The sequence below is a fragment of the Pithys albifrons genome, chromosome 21 (assembly GCF_047495875.1).
Source record: "Pithys albifrons albifrons isolate INPA30051 chromosome 21, PitAlb_v1, whole genome shotgun sequence".
Lineage (NCBI taxonomy): Eukaryota > Metazoa > Chordata > Aves > Passeriformes > Thamnophilidae > Pithys > Pithys albifrons.
The window spans coordinates 4,471,182-4,488,307 of record NC_092478.1 but is presented as its reverse complement, the minus strand read 5'-3'; the positions used below and the strand labels follow the sequence as shown (position 1 = coordinate 4,488,307).

General features: G+C 49.3%; 3 protein-coding genes across 3 annotated transcripts; 2 read left to right on the top strand and 1 right to left on the bottom strand.

Moving 5' to 3' along the window:
* Positions 1 to 305: 305 nt before the first annotated feature.
* MIS12 (MIS12 kinetochore complex component) lies at positions 306 to 1,620 on the bottom strand. Its single transcript, XM_071574893.1, has one exon. The coding sequence runs from the start codon at positions 1,221 to 1,223 to the stop codon at positions 591 to 593; it is 633 nt and encodes a 210-aa protein (XP_071430994.1). The 5' UTR covers positions 1,224 to 1,620; the 3' UTR covers positions 306 to 590.
* Positions 1,621 to 1,874: 254 nt separating this feature from the next.
* DERL2 (derlin 2) lies at positions 1,875 to 6,366 on the top strand. The gene is made up of 7 exons (XM_071574892.1): positions 1,875 to 2,011; positions 2,391 to 2,456; positions 2,725 to 2,798; positions 3,233 to 3,326; positions 3,747 to 3,942; positions 4,895 to 4,985; positions 5,980 to 6,366. Exons 1-7 carry the CDS (start codon positions 1,919 to 1,921, stop codon positions 6,083 to 6,085), a joined length of 720 nt encoding a protein of 239 aa, XP_071430993.1. The 5' UTR covers positions 1,875 to 1,918; the 3' UTR covers positions 6,086 to 6,366.
* Positions 6,367 to 6,918: 552 nt separating this feature from the next.
* On the top strand, positions 6,919 to 16,684 carry DHX33 (DEAH-box helicase 33). The gene is given in 14 exon segments (XM_071574891.1): positions 6,919 to 7,834; positions 7,837 to 7,913; positions 7,915 to 8,110; positions 9,303 to 9,463; positions 9,626 to 9,853; positions 10,748 to 10,918; positions 11,435 to 11,620; positions 11,896 to 12,007; positions 12,368 to 12,527; positions 12,942 to 13,030; positions 13,317 to 13,444; positions 13,995 to 14,198; positions 14,807 to 14,893; positions 15,906 to 16,684. Coding segments are annotated over 14 exon segments (2,151 nt in total). The 5' UTR covers positions 6,919 to 7,791; the 3' UTR covers positions 16,215 to 16,684.
* The last annotated feature ends 442 nt before the right edge of the window (positions 16,685 to 17,126 follow it).

Genomic DNA, 17,126 nt, shown 5'->3' with positions numbered 1-17,126 from the left:
GCTGCCAAGTGAGAGCTTGCACATGTTACTCCTCCCAATTCAACATTAAATGAAACTATCTACATATTTGCATTCAGTCTGCAGGCAGAGCTTCTTGATTTTGCAGATTTATTACTGACAGGATCAGAGTCATTGTTGTCCTGCAATTCCTACTTGGCTTTTCAAACAGTGAAAGGCACCACAGCCAGTGCCAGGCAGCTCCTTGGGGAGCTGGCAAAGTCCCCATGTCCCCCCCAGTCCTGCACTGTTATCCAGCTGGAAACCCACCCACACATTCCTACAAATCCGAAAGAGCTTGTTTTCCATAACCCTTAAAATAAGCAAGGCCTACATTGTGTTCAAACATTAAGTTCTACGACCAGGAAGGCACCTTCACAGCCAGGTTATCCAATGCAACATTTATTCCAAATCACCAATTTGAGTTATATTTTACAGGATTTTCCTCCTCTGCTTCCATAAGAAGGTGCAAACTGGCACAGCTCAACAGCTTTTAGTTCAGATCCTGCAGCTGAGAGGAGTAAAGGAGAGACAAGCCCCCACCATTTAAGAAAGCTCCCTAAATGACTTCTGTTGCCTTTCTAGAATTTCCATTACATTAACTCATCACGCATCTTTAATTTTTTGCCCTTCTCCTCAACCTCTTTCATCACAACCTGCAGTTTCTCAGCACTCTCTTTCAAGAAGGCGAGGCTTTCCTTTAAGTTGCCGATCCCCTGTTCCCTGAAGATCTTCTTAACATCATCAAACCACTGCAAAATCTTCTCCAGCTCGGCCTTGACAACCTTCTGCTCCTCCAGTTCGGCCCTCAGCGCCTGCTCGGCGGCCGCCTCTGCCCTGCACTGCAGCTCCAGCTGGCGGATCTCCTCCTGCAGCGCCTGGAACTCCTCCTGGCTGTAGGGAAACTCCTCGTGCACCTTGTCCTCGGGCAGCAGCACGTTCTTGGGGATGCTCAGCACCAGCTGCAGCAGCACTTCTTCCATCTTACCGAAGAGTTTATCGAAACGATCCTTCATGAAAATCAGGAATTCCTCCGTGCATTTCCGGACCTCGGAAGGGCTGACTGTGCAGCCGGGCATCTCCTCCAGCTTCTTGAGGATGACGCCCTCCACCACCTGCAGGACTTCGAAAAGATAGTCCTGGAAGGCGAGGTAGATGCGCAGCAAGCACGTCTGGGGGGTGAACCCGAAGAACTGCGCCTCGTAGGCCATGGGATTCACCGACATGGCTGCGCCGGGGGGGGCCGCGCTGGGGCCGGAGGGGAGGTGGCGTCGCACGGGGCGTTACCCGGGGCAGTGGGGCCGTTCCTGCCGCTCGGGGGCCGCGGCCTGAGTCCGGTGCGGTGCCCGATCCCCAAAGTCCGTGCCCGGAGCGGTGCCGAGGCCGTGCCCGATCCCCGCGGGCCGTGCCCGGGGCGGTGCCGAGGCCGTGCCCGATCCCCGCGGGCCGTGCCCGGGGCGGTGCCGAGGCCGTGCCCGATCCCCGCGGGCCGTGCCCGGGGCGGTGCCGAGGCCGTGCCCGATCCCCGCGGGCCGTGCCCGATCCCCGCGGGCCGTGCCCGGGGCGGTGCCGAGGCCGTGCCCGATCCCCGCACTCCGCACCCGCCGCCGTTTCCCGCCTCTCTCAAACGGCCCCTCAGGAGTCCCCGCCCTCAGCCAATCAACGTCCGTGAGCGCGTCCGCGCCGCCCAATCACCAAGCGCTCCGTCCATCGCCGGGCGGGCCGAGCTCGGGACCAATGAGAACGCGGAGCGGCGGGAGGGCTCGGGCGGTTTGGCCAATGGAAGTACGGCACGGCGGGAGGGCTGAGCTCGGGACCAATGAGAACGCGGAGCGGCGGGAGGGCTCGGGCGGCTCGGCCAATGGGAGCGCGGCGCGGCGGGCGGGCGCTGAGGGCGGCGGGGCGGGGCGGTGCCGCCAAGATGGCGTACCAGACGTTCCGGCAGGAGTACCTGCAGGTGCCGCCCGTGACTCGGGCCTACACCACCGCCTGCGTGCTCACCACCGCCGCCGTGGTCAGTGAGCGCCACGGGCCCGCCCGGGGGCCGCGGGAGAGGGGGAGAGGGGAGCGGGGAGATGCTCGCCGGCCGGGCCGGGCGCTCGGGAGCCGTGTTTGAGGAGCCCTCGGGCACCGCCCGCGCCCAGGGCCGGGTCTGGGCCTCTCAGGGCCCACTGAGTGAGAGGATTCCCAAAACCCACCCCGGGAAGGTAAAGCACAAGTAAATAACAGCAACGCGAGCGATTGAAGGGGTATCGGGGCTCCCACTTGCCACAGAGCTCGCTGTGCTGATTGAGGACTTGACCCTTTCACAGGAATGGGTTATTGGTTTGGGGATATGGTGTTTTTTCTTTTTTCTTGTATTGATCCCGTCAAAATGTCCTCTTCTTTTTCAGCAACTAGAACTTATCACACCCTTCCAGCTGTATTTCAACCCTGAGTTAATATTTAAGCACTTTCAAGTAAGTGTTTTATGAAGTGTGGGGGGTTTGAAAGGGCACTGTAGAGTTTAGAAGTGCTTGTCTCCTCCAAACTGAGTGTTATGGCTTTTTGTGTGAGAGATATACTTATAAACAAGCTCTTGGAAAGCTGCAAATGACTGTACCTTGGCACAGGTGTTAAATTTGTTGTCTGTAAAGGAGGTTTCAGTTTCACTGTTGCTCCCTTCTCTCTTCAGACAATAAACATAAGCTGTCATGTTTAAAGTCCTTGTATTTGTCTTATTTCCAGATATGGAGATTAATCACAAACTACTTATTCTTTGGACCAGTTGGCTTTAATTTTTTATTTAACATGATCTTTTTGTATCCTTCATCAAGCTGGTTTGGTTCCCTTGGCGGGCAGAGCTCCAGAGTGCAGGAACGGTGCTGTCCATGCACACAGGCAAAGGTGCAGTTCTGCCTCATCACGAAATTCCTGGGAATGCAGCAGTGGCTTCCCTGGGGCCATGACTGGGGCATCTCCTTCCTAAGTGATCAAGAATTTTGCCAGTTATTTTTGTGGTGTTAAGACTTTGTACAAGTCTGAACCTCCAGGTTGGTGCTGACGTACAGGAGAAAATTCCAGGTAACCTCTTTGTCTCCTGGGTCACCCTCTCTTCGGAGGTGTCCAAAAAAGAGCTGGTTGATGCAGGAAATGGATAAAAAAACTTTCAAGCTGATGTATAATTGAATCCTTTTCCACTTGGATCTGTCTTTGAACTGATTTGCAATGAGGTTTTCCTGACCTGAGGCCTCAGATACCGGTACTGCCGCATGCTCGAGGAAGGCTCTTTCCGGGGTCGGACGGCAGATTTTGTATTTATGTTCCTTTTTGGAGGACTTTTAATGACTGTATCCTTTTGGCTGTAATTCCAAGCTCCTTTAGTGAAGTGAAAGGTGTGTGAATGAGAACTGAAACCATGATTTTAATCCTTTACCTTAATTCTTAGAAAAACGTGTTTTGTTTGTCATACAAGGCACATTTGTTAAAGTATTTTTGAATGCTTTGTGATTGTTGTGATTTTCAGGCTGTTTACTGCTTGGTCATGGAAATCAGGTTATCAGGGATCATGCTCAGGGTGTCTATGAAAAATTAAATTATATTTTAATGAGTTTATTCATGCTGCAGGCACCCCAAATCCTGTGTTTGTTTTACACAAACCCGGGAAGATGGAGTTAATCAGCTGTGTGCAAAACATGGGATTACAAGTTAAGCTGTGAAGTTTTTCTCATGCTTGACCTTATAACTGTTTCCTTAATGAGCTTTCCCAGCTTTTTGGGCTGTTTGTGAACCTGGTTTTCCTGGGCCAGGCATTCACCATCATGCTGGTGTACGTTTGGAGCCGCCGCAATCCCTACGTCCGCATGAACTTCTTCGGGCTCCTCATCTTCCAAGCCCCGTTTCTGCCCTGGGTATTGATGGGCTTTTCACTGCTTTTGGGGAACTCCATCATCGTGGATCTCCTGGGTAAGCAATGGCAAGAAGCACAAAGAGCAGTTCCTCCTAATGTTTTACAGAAAATGGGGAGAAAATCCAAGGGCTAAATGCCCTAATACTTGGTGTTAGTTCATCTGGTGTATCTAGACCAAGCTTTTCTGATTTCTAAACATTGTAGCCTTTTTTGTGCAGTCACAAGGATGGAAAGAGCTTCTGTTGCTTTGGCTTTTTGTTGCTTGGAATCGGCCCTGATGCATCATTTTTTGTGGCATCAGTCTGCTGAAGTAAAATAGTTTATAGTACTGTTTCATCAACTCTAATAAAGCCAAAACATCAGTATATTTAACTGATGCTTAAGAATTTAATGTAATTTTAGAAGGTGTTAGAATCATTTAGTCTCTGCTGAGTTACTCTGATTTTAAGTGTGCATATTAAGTGCCTTTCTCACGAGTTTAGGAGCTGCTTTCAGGCTTCATCAAGCCAAGCTGTTTTTGAGCAGACACCTGCAAAATAACAGGAGAAGACCCAACTGGCCCCCACCATGAAGAAGGGGGTAGATTGACAGACCTTTTGGGTGGGCATTAAAGAGAAATGAGAGTCCTGATTGGATGTTAATGAGGGGTATAAAAATCCTGAAACTTCCTGACCTGGGGGTCAAACCCCCCTGGGTTTGAACGTGAAAGCTTCCAATAATAAACCCCTATATCTTTCTCCTTTAACTTGTCTTCAGTGTTTCTCTGTTCACAGGGAAACGTGATCTGGAGGCATCATAACAATGGCAAGCAGTTTTCCTTGTATTAATATTTTATAGCTTTCCAGCTGATGTTATCTTGCTTCCTTGGGTTTTCTAACTCTGTATCATCATATTTGCTGTGAAAGAACCAATGTGTGTTTCAATTTCTTGAAAACTGAAGTGAATTAGTTGAAAGTTGTAAAGGAGAAATACTGAAAAATCACCATTTGACTTCTGTTTCTATCCCAGGCATTGCTGTTGGGCACATATATTTTTTCTTAGAGGATGTCTTTCCCAATCAGCCTGGTGGTGGGAGGCTCCTGAGAACACCATCTGTCCTGTAAGTATTGGTGTCTGCTTTGCAACTGACATGGGAAGGGTGCTTGTGTGGAAAACTTTCTAACCCAGTCACATCAGCTTCTGGTCAGTTGGGCAGAGACAAAATTGGGGTGTGTCTGCACTTGACTTTTTATTAAACTGTTGCCAAACCAGGGAGGAGGATCTGGCATTTGTGTAATCTGGGGGAATTTTACCTTTGGTTTCTTTGGTAACACTTGTCAGGCTTTGCTGGCTGAGCTTTGTGGTGGCACCAAAGCTGCTGGGTGTGAACAGAGTGAGGTATTACATGTCTAATAGTGTGGGGGTTTCCTGCAAGTCATCCTCGCTTCACAGTTATGGGAAAAAACCCACTTCAGTCTTTATTGCATAGAGTGGTGCTGTTCCTGCTCAGTTCCCTCTTGTGCAGAGGCTCTCCCAGAACAGCTCTCGTGGTCATGGAATCATTTGGGATGGAAAAGACCTCCGAGATCATCAAGTCCAACCCTTGGTCCAACCCCACTGTGATTACCAGCCCAGGGCACTGAGTGCCCTGGGCTGGTGATCATAGTAGGGTTGGATCAAGACGTGGTGGATTCTCAGTCAGTGCCACATCCACAGAATCACAGAATGGATTGGGTTGGAAAAGTCCTCCGAGATCATCAAGTCCAACCCTTGGTCCAACTCCAGTCCCTTTACCAGATCATGGCACTCAGTGCCACGGCCAAGCTCAGGTTAAAAACCTCCAGGAATGGGGAATCCACCCCCTCTCTGGGCATTTTTATAAAATCATAGAATATCCTGAGTCAGAAGCTGAACATCCTCAGCTTTGATTTGGGCACACAATTCCAGACCTCCTTCCCAATGGCTCTGACCTGGAGAGAAGGGTGTAAATCCCAGTGCTTGGGCAGGCAGTTCCTGAGGGAGGACACTGTTACACGTGCAGAATTTGAGTGGGTCTGGTCTCGCTGTGAAACATTTTAAGGGAGAATAAACCAAAGCCCCTTTCTGTTTTCCAGGAAGGCAATATTTGACACACCAGAAGAGGACCCTAATTACAACCCGTTGCCGGAGGAGCGGCCGGGGGGGTTTCCGTGGGGAGAGGGGCAGCGGCTCGGAGGGTAACCAGGGCTGTGCCCACAGCTGCCACCCTGGCAGAGACTGCAGCGAGTCCCACGGGGGAGATCCTTCCCTGCCACAGCAAGGACTCTTCCTGACAGCTCTATGGGTTTGAATACAAGCACTTTATGAATGGCAGTCTAATCCAAGACACTTCCAGCGTCTTTCCCAATCAGGGAATTTATTGTGCTGGACAGAATCTAATCCAGTGGAGCCAAAAATTTAAAACTGGAAACGGTTTCTTGTCAGCTTCAGTTAATAAGACCATGAGTACTTGTTTAAAGTGATTTCTAAAGCATTTTTTTCAAGTTATTTGATACATGAAACTCTCTGGGAAACTTTACAGGGGACAAACCCAACCAAAAACTCGGTTTTTTATTCTTGGATAAAACAACTACAAGGTGGTTGAAAGTCTAAGTCACTATTTCAATGGCAAAAGGTTTTTTTAATCTGAGATGCTGTTATTCTCCAGTCGCCTTTGAATCGTAAGGAATACAACATGCAGCTTCTCCCTCTGCCACTTGGGCTTCTGGAAAGTTCTGCAGGCCGGGATGACATTTTGGTGACACTTCAGGTGCCCAGGTTTGAGTCTGACTGGTGGGTCTGCAAAATCCACCCCCACACACTCACTGCTCACAGGTACTAAATGACCTGCAGCTCAAGGGAATCACAGCCTGTTTGGAGTCAGAACTGCTCAAGTATCTCAGATGATGAGTTGAATAAAATGTCTTGTGGATAATTCTTGGTTAATCCTTTGTGTAATCCTCTGGTTTTGATGCAGCAGGTAAAAAAGCAGAGGCTGGGAATAGCAAGTCCTTGAAGGGGCAGGGTTAATAGAAGGTTTTCCCAGGGAAAGGATTGTCTGCTCAGGATGGGAAATCCGTGGGCTGTGTATGAAGTTTGCTGTGGGATGTGTGTCCAACACAGGCCAGTGACACTGAGAGGGGTTCAGCTTAAAGTTATCTTGGCTATAACATCTCTGAGGAGCCACAGGAGGGATTTGGAGCTCACCTTCAGTTGTTCCTAAATTGTATGGGCTGTACTGGGTAGGGTTTTCATTGATTATATCATAATAGATAAAAAGAGAGATTGAAGCTGCATCTTCCTCCTAAATTCTGGAGAACAGGCTCACCCCTGATACACGTGATTATGTTGTTTATTCTCAGATTTTGTTGTTTTTAAGAACTGGCTCCAGGTTTTAAGCTGTTCACAATCCAGGGCATGAACGTGTGGGAAGCTCAGGGGAAATGCTTTGTCCAGGATCTGGTGTCAGGATCTGATAAACAAGCTGGGTGAGACCATTTGTATCTGGTAAAGTCTGTAAGAGCCTAAGGGAGTTCTGGGGGTTCTTTTATGGTTGGAGTTTGGTCTGTGGTTGTTTGCAATACTCAGAGAGAGTAAAATATAAAACGTTTTGGGCAATGTTGCTTGGGCATAGCTTAGGAGTTAGGAATTAGGTGAAAATCTTATTATTTTTCCTCTTTTTTTTTTTCTGTTCAGTGTTCAAGAGCTTTCATAGTTTATTACCAGGACAAGTCAGGAATCGGTGGACATGCCTCCACACTGCCTCCGGAGCCAGCTCTTTGCCCATTTGTGCCTGGATTTAGCAGGTGTTTGGGGGCGAGATTCCCGAGGTTTCTTTTCCCGAGGGTGTTTTTCCATAGGGTGTTTTCCCGACCTTCCCGAAGGCTTTTTCCGGAAGGGGGCTACAAATGGTGGCGGCGGCGGGACTACAACTCCCGCGGTGCCCCGCGGCGGCGCGGTGACGTCACGGCGGCGCCAGACGGGCTGTGGGGCGCGGGACCGGCCGGAGCCCCGGGAGAGCCCCGTGAGGGGACGGAACGGAGCGGGACGGACCGAGCCGAGCGATGGCTCAGGATCGTGAGGGACCTCCGGCCAAGCGCTTCAAGGCGGCGCAGCCCCAGAGACACGGCCCGCCCGCCCACGTGCAGCGCCGCTCGCTGCCCATCTCGGCCGCCCGGGGCCCGCTGCTGGCCCGGCTGCGCCGCCTCGACACCGCCGTGCTCATCGGTGAGTGCCGGGCACGGGCCGCGCCCCCGCGGGTACATCTGGAAGGTGGTCAATAAGTAATATTGTCATTCTGGTTAAGGCAGCCGGGACTTCATTTTTTAATGGAGTTCAGTCAAAGCCCGACGGCAAAACTCTCCTCTTCAGAGCTGTGTCCTCAACTACATTTTCCAGGGTTTTTCATTGATTTTGTAACGCTTTCTTTGTATCCAAACTAATAAGCTTCTTCTTAGACTTCCAAGAACTCAAGACATGCAGCTTCCCACCTGGAAGCACAGAGACCCCCCATTTATTGGAATTAAATGAATAATTATTGTATTCAATTCCTATTAGTGAACCCTTAAGAAATAACCAATCATCCACGGTATCTGATAGGTGTGACTTCATTTATCTTCTTTCCTCTCTGTAATCCTGATATTACCATTATTGTTGGCTAAATTCACAGTAAAATACACCACTTAAATGTTTTGCAGCCGTGCAGTGAGCTACAAAGCCCACTTGTGCTTTCCCCAGTCTGCAGCTACAGCGCTCACAGTTTGGCTTTGGGTTCTTCCCTGCTTGGTGTCACCCCTCTGAACTTCTCAAGCCTGTGTTGGAAACACACCTGGGGGAAATGGGGTGGTGTTTGTGTTGTTTGCTGGTGCTGTGTGGGTGGAGAAGACATTCCCCTGAGCTTGAGGGACTGTCTCTGATTTCAGGGAGGTGCAGGGAAACACTTGCTGGCTGTTGGTGCCCTGAGAGCTCCTCTAAGAGCCTCAAGCCTTCACTCCCTTCTTGCTGTGGTGACCAAAGCTTGGCTTTAATTTGCTTCCAGCTTTTCTTACAAACTTACCAGTGTATGTAGATTTGTGCATATCCCAAATCAGTGTCTGTTCTTGCTCTGCATGATTTTCACCTTGTGTTGGCTGTGTCACAGACACTTCATCTCCAGGCAGGCTGGAATATGTTTCTAACCCAGAGTGTGGCTGGAGAGCACCTGGGTGGAAGGAGCTCTGGAGGGGCCCAGCAGCAAGAGGAGGGTGCTGGGCTCTGTCTCTGACCTGCCACTGCTTTGTGGTGTGACTCTCTCCCTGTTTTCAGCCTCCCCATCCTGAAATAAGCGTTAAAAGTAAACATAAAAACGAGTCACAACCTTTCATTTAACAATGCTATAGAAGGTGAAAACCCCCACCCCTATTCCCTTGTTGTTCCATAGGAGAAACGGGCTCAGGGAAGACCACTCAGCTCCCCCAGTACCTGTACGAGGTGGGAATTGGCCACCCTGGGCTCATTGCTGTGACCCAGCCCCGCAGAGTGGCAGCTGTCACCCTGGCTGCCAGAGTGGCAGAGGAGAAGAGGACAGAGCTGGGCAAGCTGGTGGGTTGATTTGCAGATTAACTGCAGACACACTTCTCTGCTTTGCAGAGCCTCCCTGCAGCGACCACAGGGCTTTGTAGTCCTTCCTTGTGGCCCGTGGCACTGAGAATTGGAGTCTTTGTGCTGGTGCTCCCTGTGATCCCGCCCTGATCTCTTCCATAGGTTGGCTACACCGTGCGCTTTGACGACTGCACGTCTGCCGAGACCCGGATCCGGTTCCTGACGGATGGGATGCTGCTCCGGGAGGCCATCGGGGACCCTCTGCTGCAGAAGTACAACGTGGTCATCCTGGATGAGGCCCATGAAAGGACCATCCACACAGATGTGCTCTTTGGAGTGGTGAAAGCTGCCCAGAGGAAACGGAAGGAGCAGAGCCTAAAGCCACTGAAAGTGTGTGCAGCTTAGGTGGGGCTTGGGCTCGGGCTCTGAGTGCCATGAGCACCTTCCAAAGTGTTTGGAATTTCAGCCTTGACCATTTCTATGTTCCTAAGTAGTCCCTCTAAATCTGAATAGTTAAAAGGGTCTGACTTATGATGTGTGGGCCTCATGACACCTGAACAAGGTATCTGGTCACCTCATGTTGCCTTTTTCCATAAAAGTGCCCTGGGTATGAGCTCCAGACTAAATGTACTGTTGGGGAAGTTTTGATGCTGCTGCTGAGAGCACTCCAGGAGCTCTGGCCGATGGGACCACTGTGTGTCCTTCCTGGGAAGGACACTGCATGTGGGTTGGGTGGACACATCATGAATTTGTGTGAAAGCATTTTAGTTTTGCTGTGGGGGCCTGGCAGGGTCCTCACAGTCTCATTGCACAGACCATTATACAGCCCAGCTCTGTGGCTGTTGCAGACCTGTATGTGCCCCTACCCTGTCCTATTCATTGATGAGTGTACATGCAGACTGGGGCCCTTGGGTAATGCTGGAGTGTGGGATTTGGGTGGATTTGGCTGCTGGGCTCTTACAGCATTAGAAAACATTCCTGCTTCTCTCCCCTATGCACACAGCATGGAAGATGTGTTGTACTTTGGATACTCAGCTCTCTTTGTTAGATATCAGAAAGTAATTTTAACACGTGTTCTCTGATCACACCGTGTTATGCTTGTGTTAAAGAGCTGATGGCTTGAACAAAGGGAGATCACTCTCCTCTGTCTCCAACTCTGTGAGGTTTTAGCTCTTCTGAGCATGGATCTCAGTATCCAGAAGGTGATTTTTGGCTAGTCCTGACTTGCCAGTGTTCAGCTGGATGGAAACTGCAGCTCTAACCTGCCCTGTGCTCACACTGAAGGTGATCATCATGTCAGCGACGATGGACGTCGACCTGTTCTCCCAGTACTTCAACAGAGCTCCTGTCATTTATTTGGAAGGCAGACAGCACCCCATTGACATCTTCTACACCAAGGAACGTCAGAGTGACTACCTCCAGGCAGCTCTGGTGTCCATCTTCCAGATCCACCAGGTATGCTGGTTGTGCCAGGTGTGTGTCTCTCTGGGGCCAGAGACTGGCACTTTGTTCTGGGATGTTTGACTGCCAAACTGACAGATGGTTGTGTCATTTCGTTAAACTGCATTTAATGCTTTGAAGATGCTGCTGCTGTTGGATTTTGGTACCTGTACATCAAGGCTGGAGCTGAAAGGAGACTGCTAAGCCAAGCTTTCTGATGTCAACTCATGCCTGATACTTGAATGTTCCTCTCACCTGAGTTGTCTGTACCTGTGTTCTTTCAGGCTTTCCCTGCCTGTCCTGGGCAGTTATTTAATGACACAGCAATTCCTCCATCCTGTTAAGACTCATTCCCAAAAAATGTGATTTACTCTTCACCTCTGGTGAATCCATTGGGAGTTCAGGCTGCTGCATACCTTGCACCACATGTGTGCCTTTTCTTTCTTCCTTACCTGCTTTGCTAACTTACTACCATCTCAGTGCTCCTTCCCTATCCAAACCCTCCTAACTTGCTTTTTCCTCTGGCTCCAGGAAGCATCTGCATGTCAGGACATCCTGGTGTTCCTGACTGGTCAGGAAGAGATTGAAGCAATGACCAAAACCTGTCGAGACGTTTCCAAGCATCTCCCCGAGGGCTGCCCACGGATGACAGTGTTGCCTCTTTATGCTTCTCTGCCCCACTCTCAACAACTCCGTGCCTTCAAACCTACTCCCGAGGTGAGGGAATGTGATGGGTAAAGAAAGCCAGTGAAAGATACACTGATAACAGCTGCTCTGGTGGTGTATTTTGTTGCAAACACATGTTTTAGAAACTGATTTGAAAATGGAGATATTTTAGTCTAGGAGAGCTGGCATAGCAAGCACAGCGTGTGGTCACAATGTGCTGCAGGGACAGGTAGGCTTGGCTTACACTGGCCAAAAGCAGCAGCATTTTTTTGTTGCAGATTCTCTAAGGTTGCTTTGGATGGGGTTTAATTTGTCCTTCCTTGTAGGGCTGTCGCAAAGTGATCCTCTCCACCAACATTGCAGAAACTTCCATCACCATTTCGGGGATAAAATACGTTGTGGACACAGGCATGGTGAAAGCCAAGAAGTACAGCCCTGGTGAGGAGTTCTGAGGAGCAACTCAGAGATGGGGTTTGGGTTTGGAGAAGTTCCTGGAGGCCATGAGCCACACTGAGGGGTGATTTCAAACACCCTCTGTGCTGTCTGAATTAATACCCCAGGTTTTAGATGTTGGGGTTTTGTGGATTGTTTTGAGTATCAGTCATGTGGGGGTAAAAATGTGTCAAATATGAATCTTTTCACGGACACAGTGCAGGGATAATTTGCTGTGCTTCAGGGTGCCACAGGAAGTGAACTCAGCAGTATTTGGCTGGCACAATTGTTCTTGTTAATGCTCCATGTGTTTCAAAGCTGTGCTTTGTGCTGGCATTACCTGAAGTGGTGCTTTTCCATGCTCAGACACAGGTCTGGAGGTGCTGGCAGTGCAGCAGGTGTCCAAGGCCCAGGCCTGGCAGCGCACGGGCAGAGCGGGACGGCAGGAGAGCGGGATCTGCTACAGGCTCTACACAGAGGATGACTTTGAGAAGTTTGATGAAATGACAACACCTGAGATACAGAGGTGAGGGAAAACCCTGAGGCCATCATGTTTCTTGCCACACCTCTTTGCTGTACTTCTACAGCTGGAGCTGTGTGAAGAACTGAGCAGCAAAACTGCAGCTCGGGGCTGACTGGGTGACTTTTAAGAAAAATGGTGTGAAGACTAAACATAAAATCTAGGAAGTGTTTGCTCAGGATGGATAGTTGGGCACTGAGCCTCCAAACACACAGGGCAATAGTTCTCTTGGTCCTCCAAATCTTGGACTCGCCTCTTCCTGGTTTTAAGAAGTAAGGCTTCACTAGCAGCATCAGACCAGTCTCTGTCAAGTTGTAGCACAGACCTGAGGACTCCTCCCCAGCTTACAGGCAAATAAAATTAAAAAAAAAAAAACTAAAAAGGAGAGAACCCTGACAGTTGTTTTTTCTGCCCCTCTAGATGTAACCTGGCCAGTGTGGTGCTTCATCTCCTGGCCCTGAAAATTCCTGACGTGCTCACCTTTGACTTCATGTCCAAACCATCTCCTGGTAAGTGGTTTCAAAGGTACCCTTGGGGAAAAAAAAGCAGGGAGCAGTCTTGAGTCATGAGGAACAGGAAGGTGTGTCTTGACTGCCAAGGGAAGTTGTAGTAAATTGGAAAAGGTGCTTGTTCTCCTGGATAGAGGTAGATAAACCACGTTTTTTGACTCAATTTCTCTAAATGAAAAGTACTTGTCCCTCTGGCCAGGGGAAAGAGTCAGTGGTGGTACCAGTGTCCTTCACTTCCATCAGTGAGGCAGGAGGTCTCACAGCCACAGTGTCCTTGTTTTGGCAGATGCTATTCAAGCAGCGATTGATGAGCTGGACCTGCTGGGAGCTGTGACAAAAAAGGAAGGTCAACTTGTCCTGACACCCCTGGGAAAGAAGATGGCAGCCTTTCCTCTGGATCCAAAGTTCTCCAAGGTAAAAACTGCAGAAGAATTAACTGATTTTTATCTCTTATACTCATCTTTTTACCATTTCTTTTTCAAACTCCTTAAACAAGGTGTGGAATTTGGGATGTCTGGAGCTGTGCTGGTATATTTGCTGTACATTAATGTACATTATTTACAACCCCTGTGTTGGTTTGGTTGTCATTTGTCATTTAATTCAGGAAGGTCTTTTGAAAGAGAATTTCTTTTCTCTGCCACCTCTGAAACCAAAATGAGGCAAATCTTCTTGCAGTTTCCAGGATTGTTTAGCAGGTCCATGAAGTGTCTGATGCTGTAGTTGAGTTGTCACCATGTTAGTTCTGTATATGCAGTGGCCAGCCTCAGGAAGGAGCATGGCAGTTGCTGTCAAAGGTGCTTGGTGGGCCCAGAGAAGTGTTTGCAGTTGTCCCTGGGCCCAGATGTTTGTGGAATTGTCCTAAGCAATGTTTGGTGAACTTCCTGGGCTGCCAGGGAACAGAAAGATCAGTCCATGTGAAATGAATTTGGTTGACCAAAAATGAGTTTTGTGGTGTGATTTGCAGGCCATCCTCCTGTCCCCCAAGTTCCACTGTGCTGAGGAGATCCTGACCATTGTGTCGCTGCTGTCGGTGGACAGTGTCCTTCACAACCCCCCTGCCCAGAGGGATGAAGTGCAAGCTGCCAGGAAGAAATTCATCTCCAGTGAGGGGGATCATCTGACCCTGCTCAACGTGTACAGGGCCTTCAAGAGTGTCAATGGCAACAAGGTGGGATGCTCCGAGGGTGCCAGTGCTGTGTGGGCTCCTGGGGGTGAGGAGCTTTGGCCTTAGAGCAGAGTGAGACCTGCATCCTCCAAAGCAGTGAGAAGAGAGGACTCATCCTTTGCAATTGGAGAAAGCTGTTCAAGTGCCAAAGGTTCCAACAGAACAGTAGCAAAGCTTTGTGAGGCTGTGATCAGAGCCAGGTTCCTTCCCTCTCCCTCCCCTGGTTCCAGCTGAAAACAGGAGGGAGCGGAACAGTGTTGAGGCAATAAATACAATCTCTGTGGCAGTTTAAATTGCAAAAAACTGAGCGTATTTACAAGCAGATTTGGATTTACTGTACCCTGTCAGCTGCTCAGTTTGATTTGTGGATCTGTGGACTCATGTACTCCATTCCTTGCAGCATCTGTCACTCTTATCTGATTTGCTGTTTCCTAGCACTGTGGGAGGGAATCTAGTCAGAGAGGAGTAATCAGGGGTAGAAATATGGCCAGCAAATGGGTCAGCACCTTTTCTGAGACATTGTATGGGAGATTCTGCTTTTATATCCAAAGGCTGTCGTGCTGCTGGGGTGAAGAAATGTCCTGTTCTAACTCCTCATGTCTCTGCTGCAGGGATGGTGCCAAGAGAACTTTATCAACGGCAGGAACATGAGGCTGATGGCAGAAGTCAGAGCTCAGCTCAGGGACATCTGTGTAAAGGTAACTTCCTGCCATGCTGTATTCTCTGTTTCACCTGTTCATATTTTCCTGTTTGTCCCCAAAGTGATGTCACCGTGCACCAAGTCCCAGGAGTGAGGAAATGTGGATTTATTTTCAGGCTCCCATGAATAATTGGGTAAAATTTCTGACTATGGAGTTGCATCCCAAAATCTGAAAGCCGCAGGGCTTGGTGGGTCAAGGAGAGGTGAAAAGGGATGGGGAGCTCTGGGAAGGCCTCTCAGGAAGAATGCAGATTTTCCTAAGGGATTTTAATATGTACTAGCAGGTGTGTTAATTTTGAGGACAAGGATTGTGTGTCAGAGCAGAGTATGGTAAGAGAGGTACATTATGACCTAATCACATATATGAGATTCTCTCAAGAAAAGAAGATTCATCAGAAGATCAGGGAAATCTGGGGAATGGGATGTGCTGAAATCACCACCAAAGTCCCTCAAAAGACCTGTACTCATATCCAAATAGTTCATATAATAATTAGCACATATGCATATACTCAGGGAATGTGATGAATATGTAATAGAAATGTGATGGATATATATTATTGTTGCCAACCACGCTCTAGTGAGATCACACACACCAATATGATGTTCAAGCAAATCCCAAGTTTATTCAAAAACACAGGTATAGATCACTTCAAGTGACCCCGCCCCAGGTAGAATGGTCTGACTCCAATTGGTTGAGGCTGGAAACATATCCTTTTAAGGTGAAAATGAAACTTGTAAGGTGGTCTTTCAGACCCACCAATATCAGGGCTGCAACATATTAGTTTCATGAATATAACCTGCTGGTTTAGGTTGCTGGGTGCCTTCCAACTCAGCATATTCTGTGATTCTCTACATCTTGGCCAGACCGTAGAGCTGGGATGCATTCAAGAGGAAGAAACGGGGTTGTTGAGGAAGGGAAATTCCCTGAACAACCCCCAGAGTCCTTCAGGAGACCCCCACTGTAACACAGTGATTAACAGTGACTTGGGCGTGCTGTGTCTCCCACACAGCTGTCGGTGCCGCTGGAGTCGTCGCGCTCGGACACGGCCAACATCCGCCGCTGCCTGGCGCACAGCCTGTTCATGAACGCGGCCGAGCTGCAGCCCGACGGCTCCTACAGCACCGTGGGCTCCAAGCAGGCCGTGGCCATCCACCCGTCCTCGGTGCTGTTCCCCGGGCGGCCCTCGTGCGTGGTGTACAACACCCTGCTGCGCACCACGCGCTGCTACATGCGGGACCTGTGCCTGGTGGACGCCGACTGGCTCTACGAGGCAGCGCCCGACTATTTCCGCAGGAAACTCCGCACAGCCAAGGACTGAGCCCTCTGCTCTGGGGCCAGCAGGCTCAGGGCGTTTGGCATCACCTTAAAAAACTCTTTTTGTCTTTTCAGGAATTTATATATAAGCACATTCTATTAGGCAGGACAATTTAAGTGTGTCTAAGGCAGGGGATGGGTATTTATTTAGAATGGATTTATATATTTTTTCCAGGATAAAGAAGTTATTGCAGGAATCCCAATCCTGTGTGTTGTTTTTGGGAGGCACAAAAGCTGTGTGGGTGAACAAATGCAGTCAGGAACCAGTCCTTGTGTTGCCTGTTCTCGAGGGAGCGTGTTAATTGTCAGCAGTCTGGGGTTAGAGATGTAAACATGGGTTAGTGAATCTGTGCTTTGTGTGCAGAATGGACTCTGCTGTTACTTGTGTTACATGTGCAGTGTTCAGACACCTGCCTGGAGTTGGGAGTTTAAAATTCCAGTCCTTTGATGTGGTGGGACAATACTGATGTGATGTGGTGGCATCAATGCTCTGCTGCTCCAGCCTTGCAGAGAGCAGCAACTGGGCCTTCTGTGCTTCTCAACAGTGGGCACCAGTGGCAGCCTTCAGACAAAGGGAACACTTTATTCCAGGAAATATCACCTTGGTCAGTCTTCCCTCTAAAATATTACTATAGGAGAAAAAAAGAATAATCCACTTATTTTTCATTTTTCTGAGGAGGCTGCCACGGTCTGACCTGAACACTGACAGATTCAGTTAGGAGTGGGATGGTGTCTGGGAAGTGTTTCTCACAGACCTGGGAGCTTTCACTGGAGTGATGTCCTTGCCCATTCCATTGGGATGGTATCCGGGGAGTGAGCCAGCCTGGTGACACACGCTCGTTCCTGCCGAGCCCGCCGCACTCTAACCCAGTACTCGAACCTGCCAGGCCCGGGACTCGAACCGGTGGCACTGGGA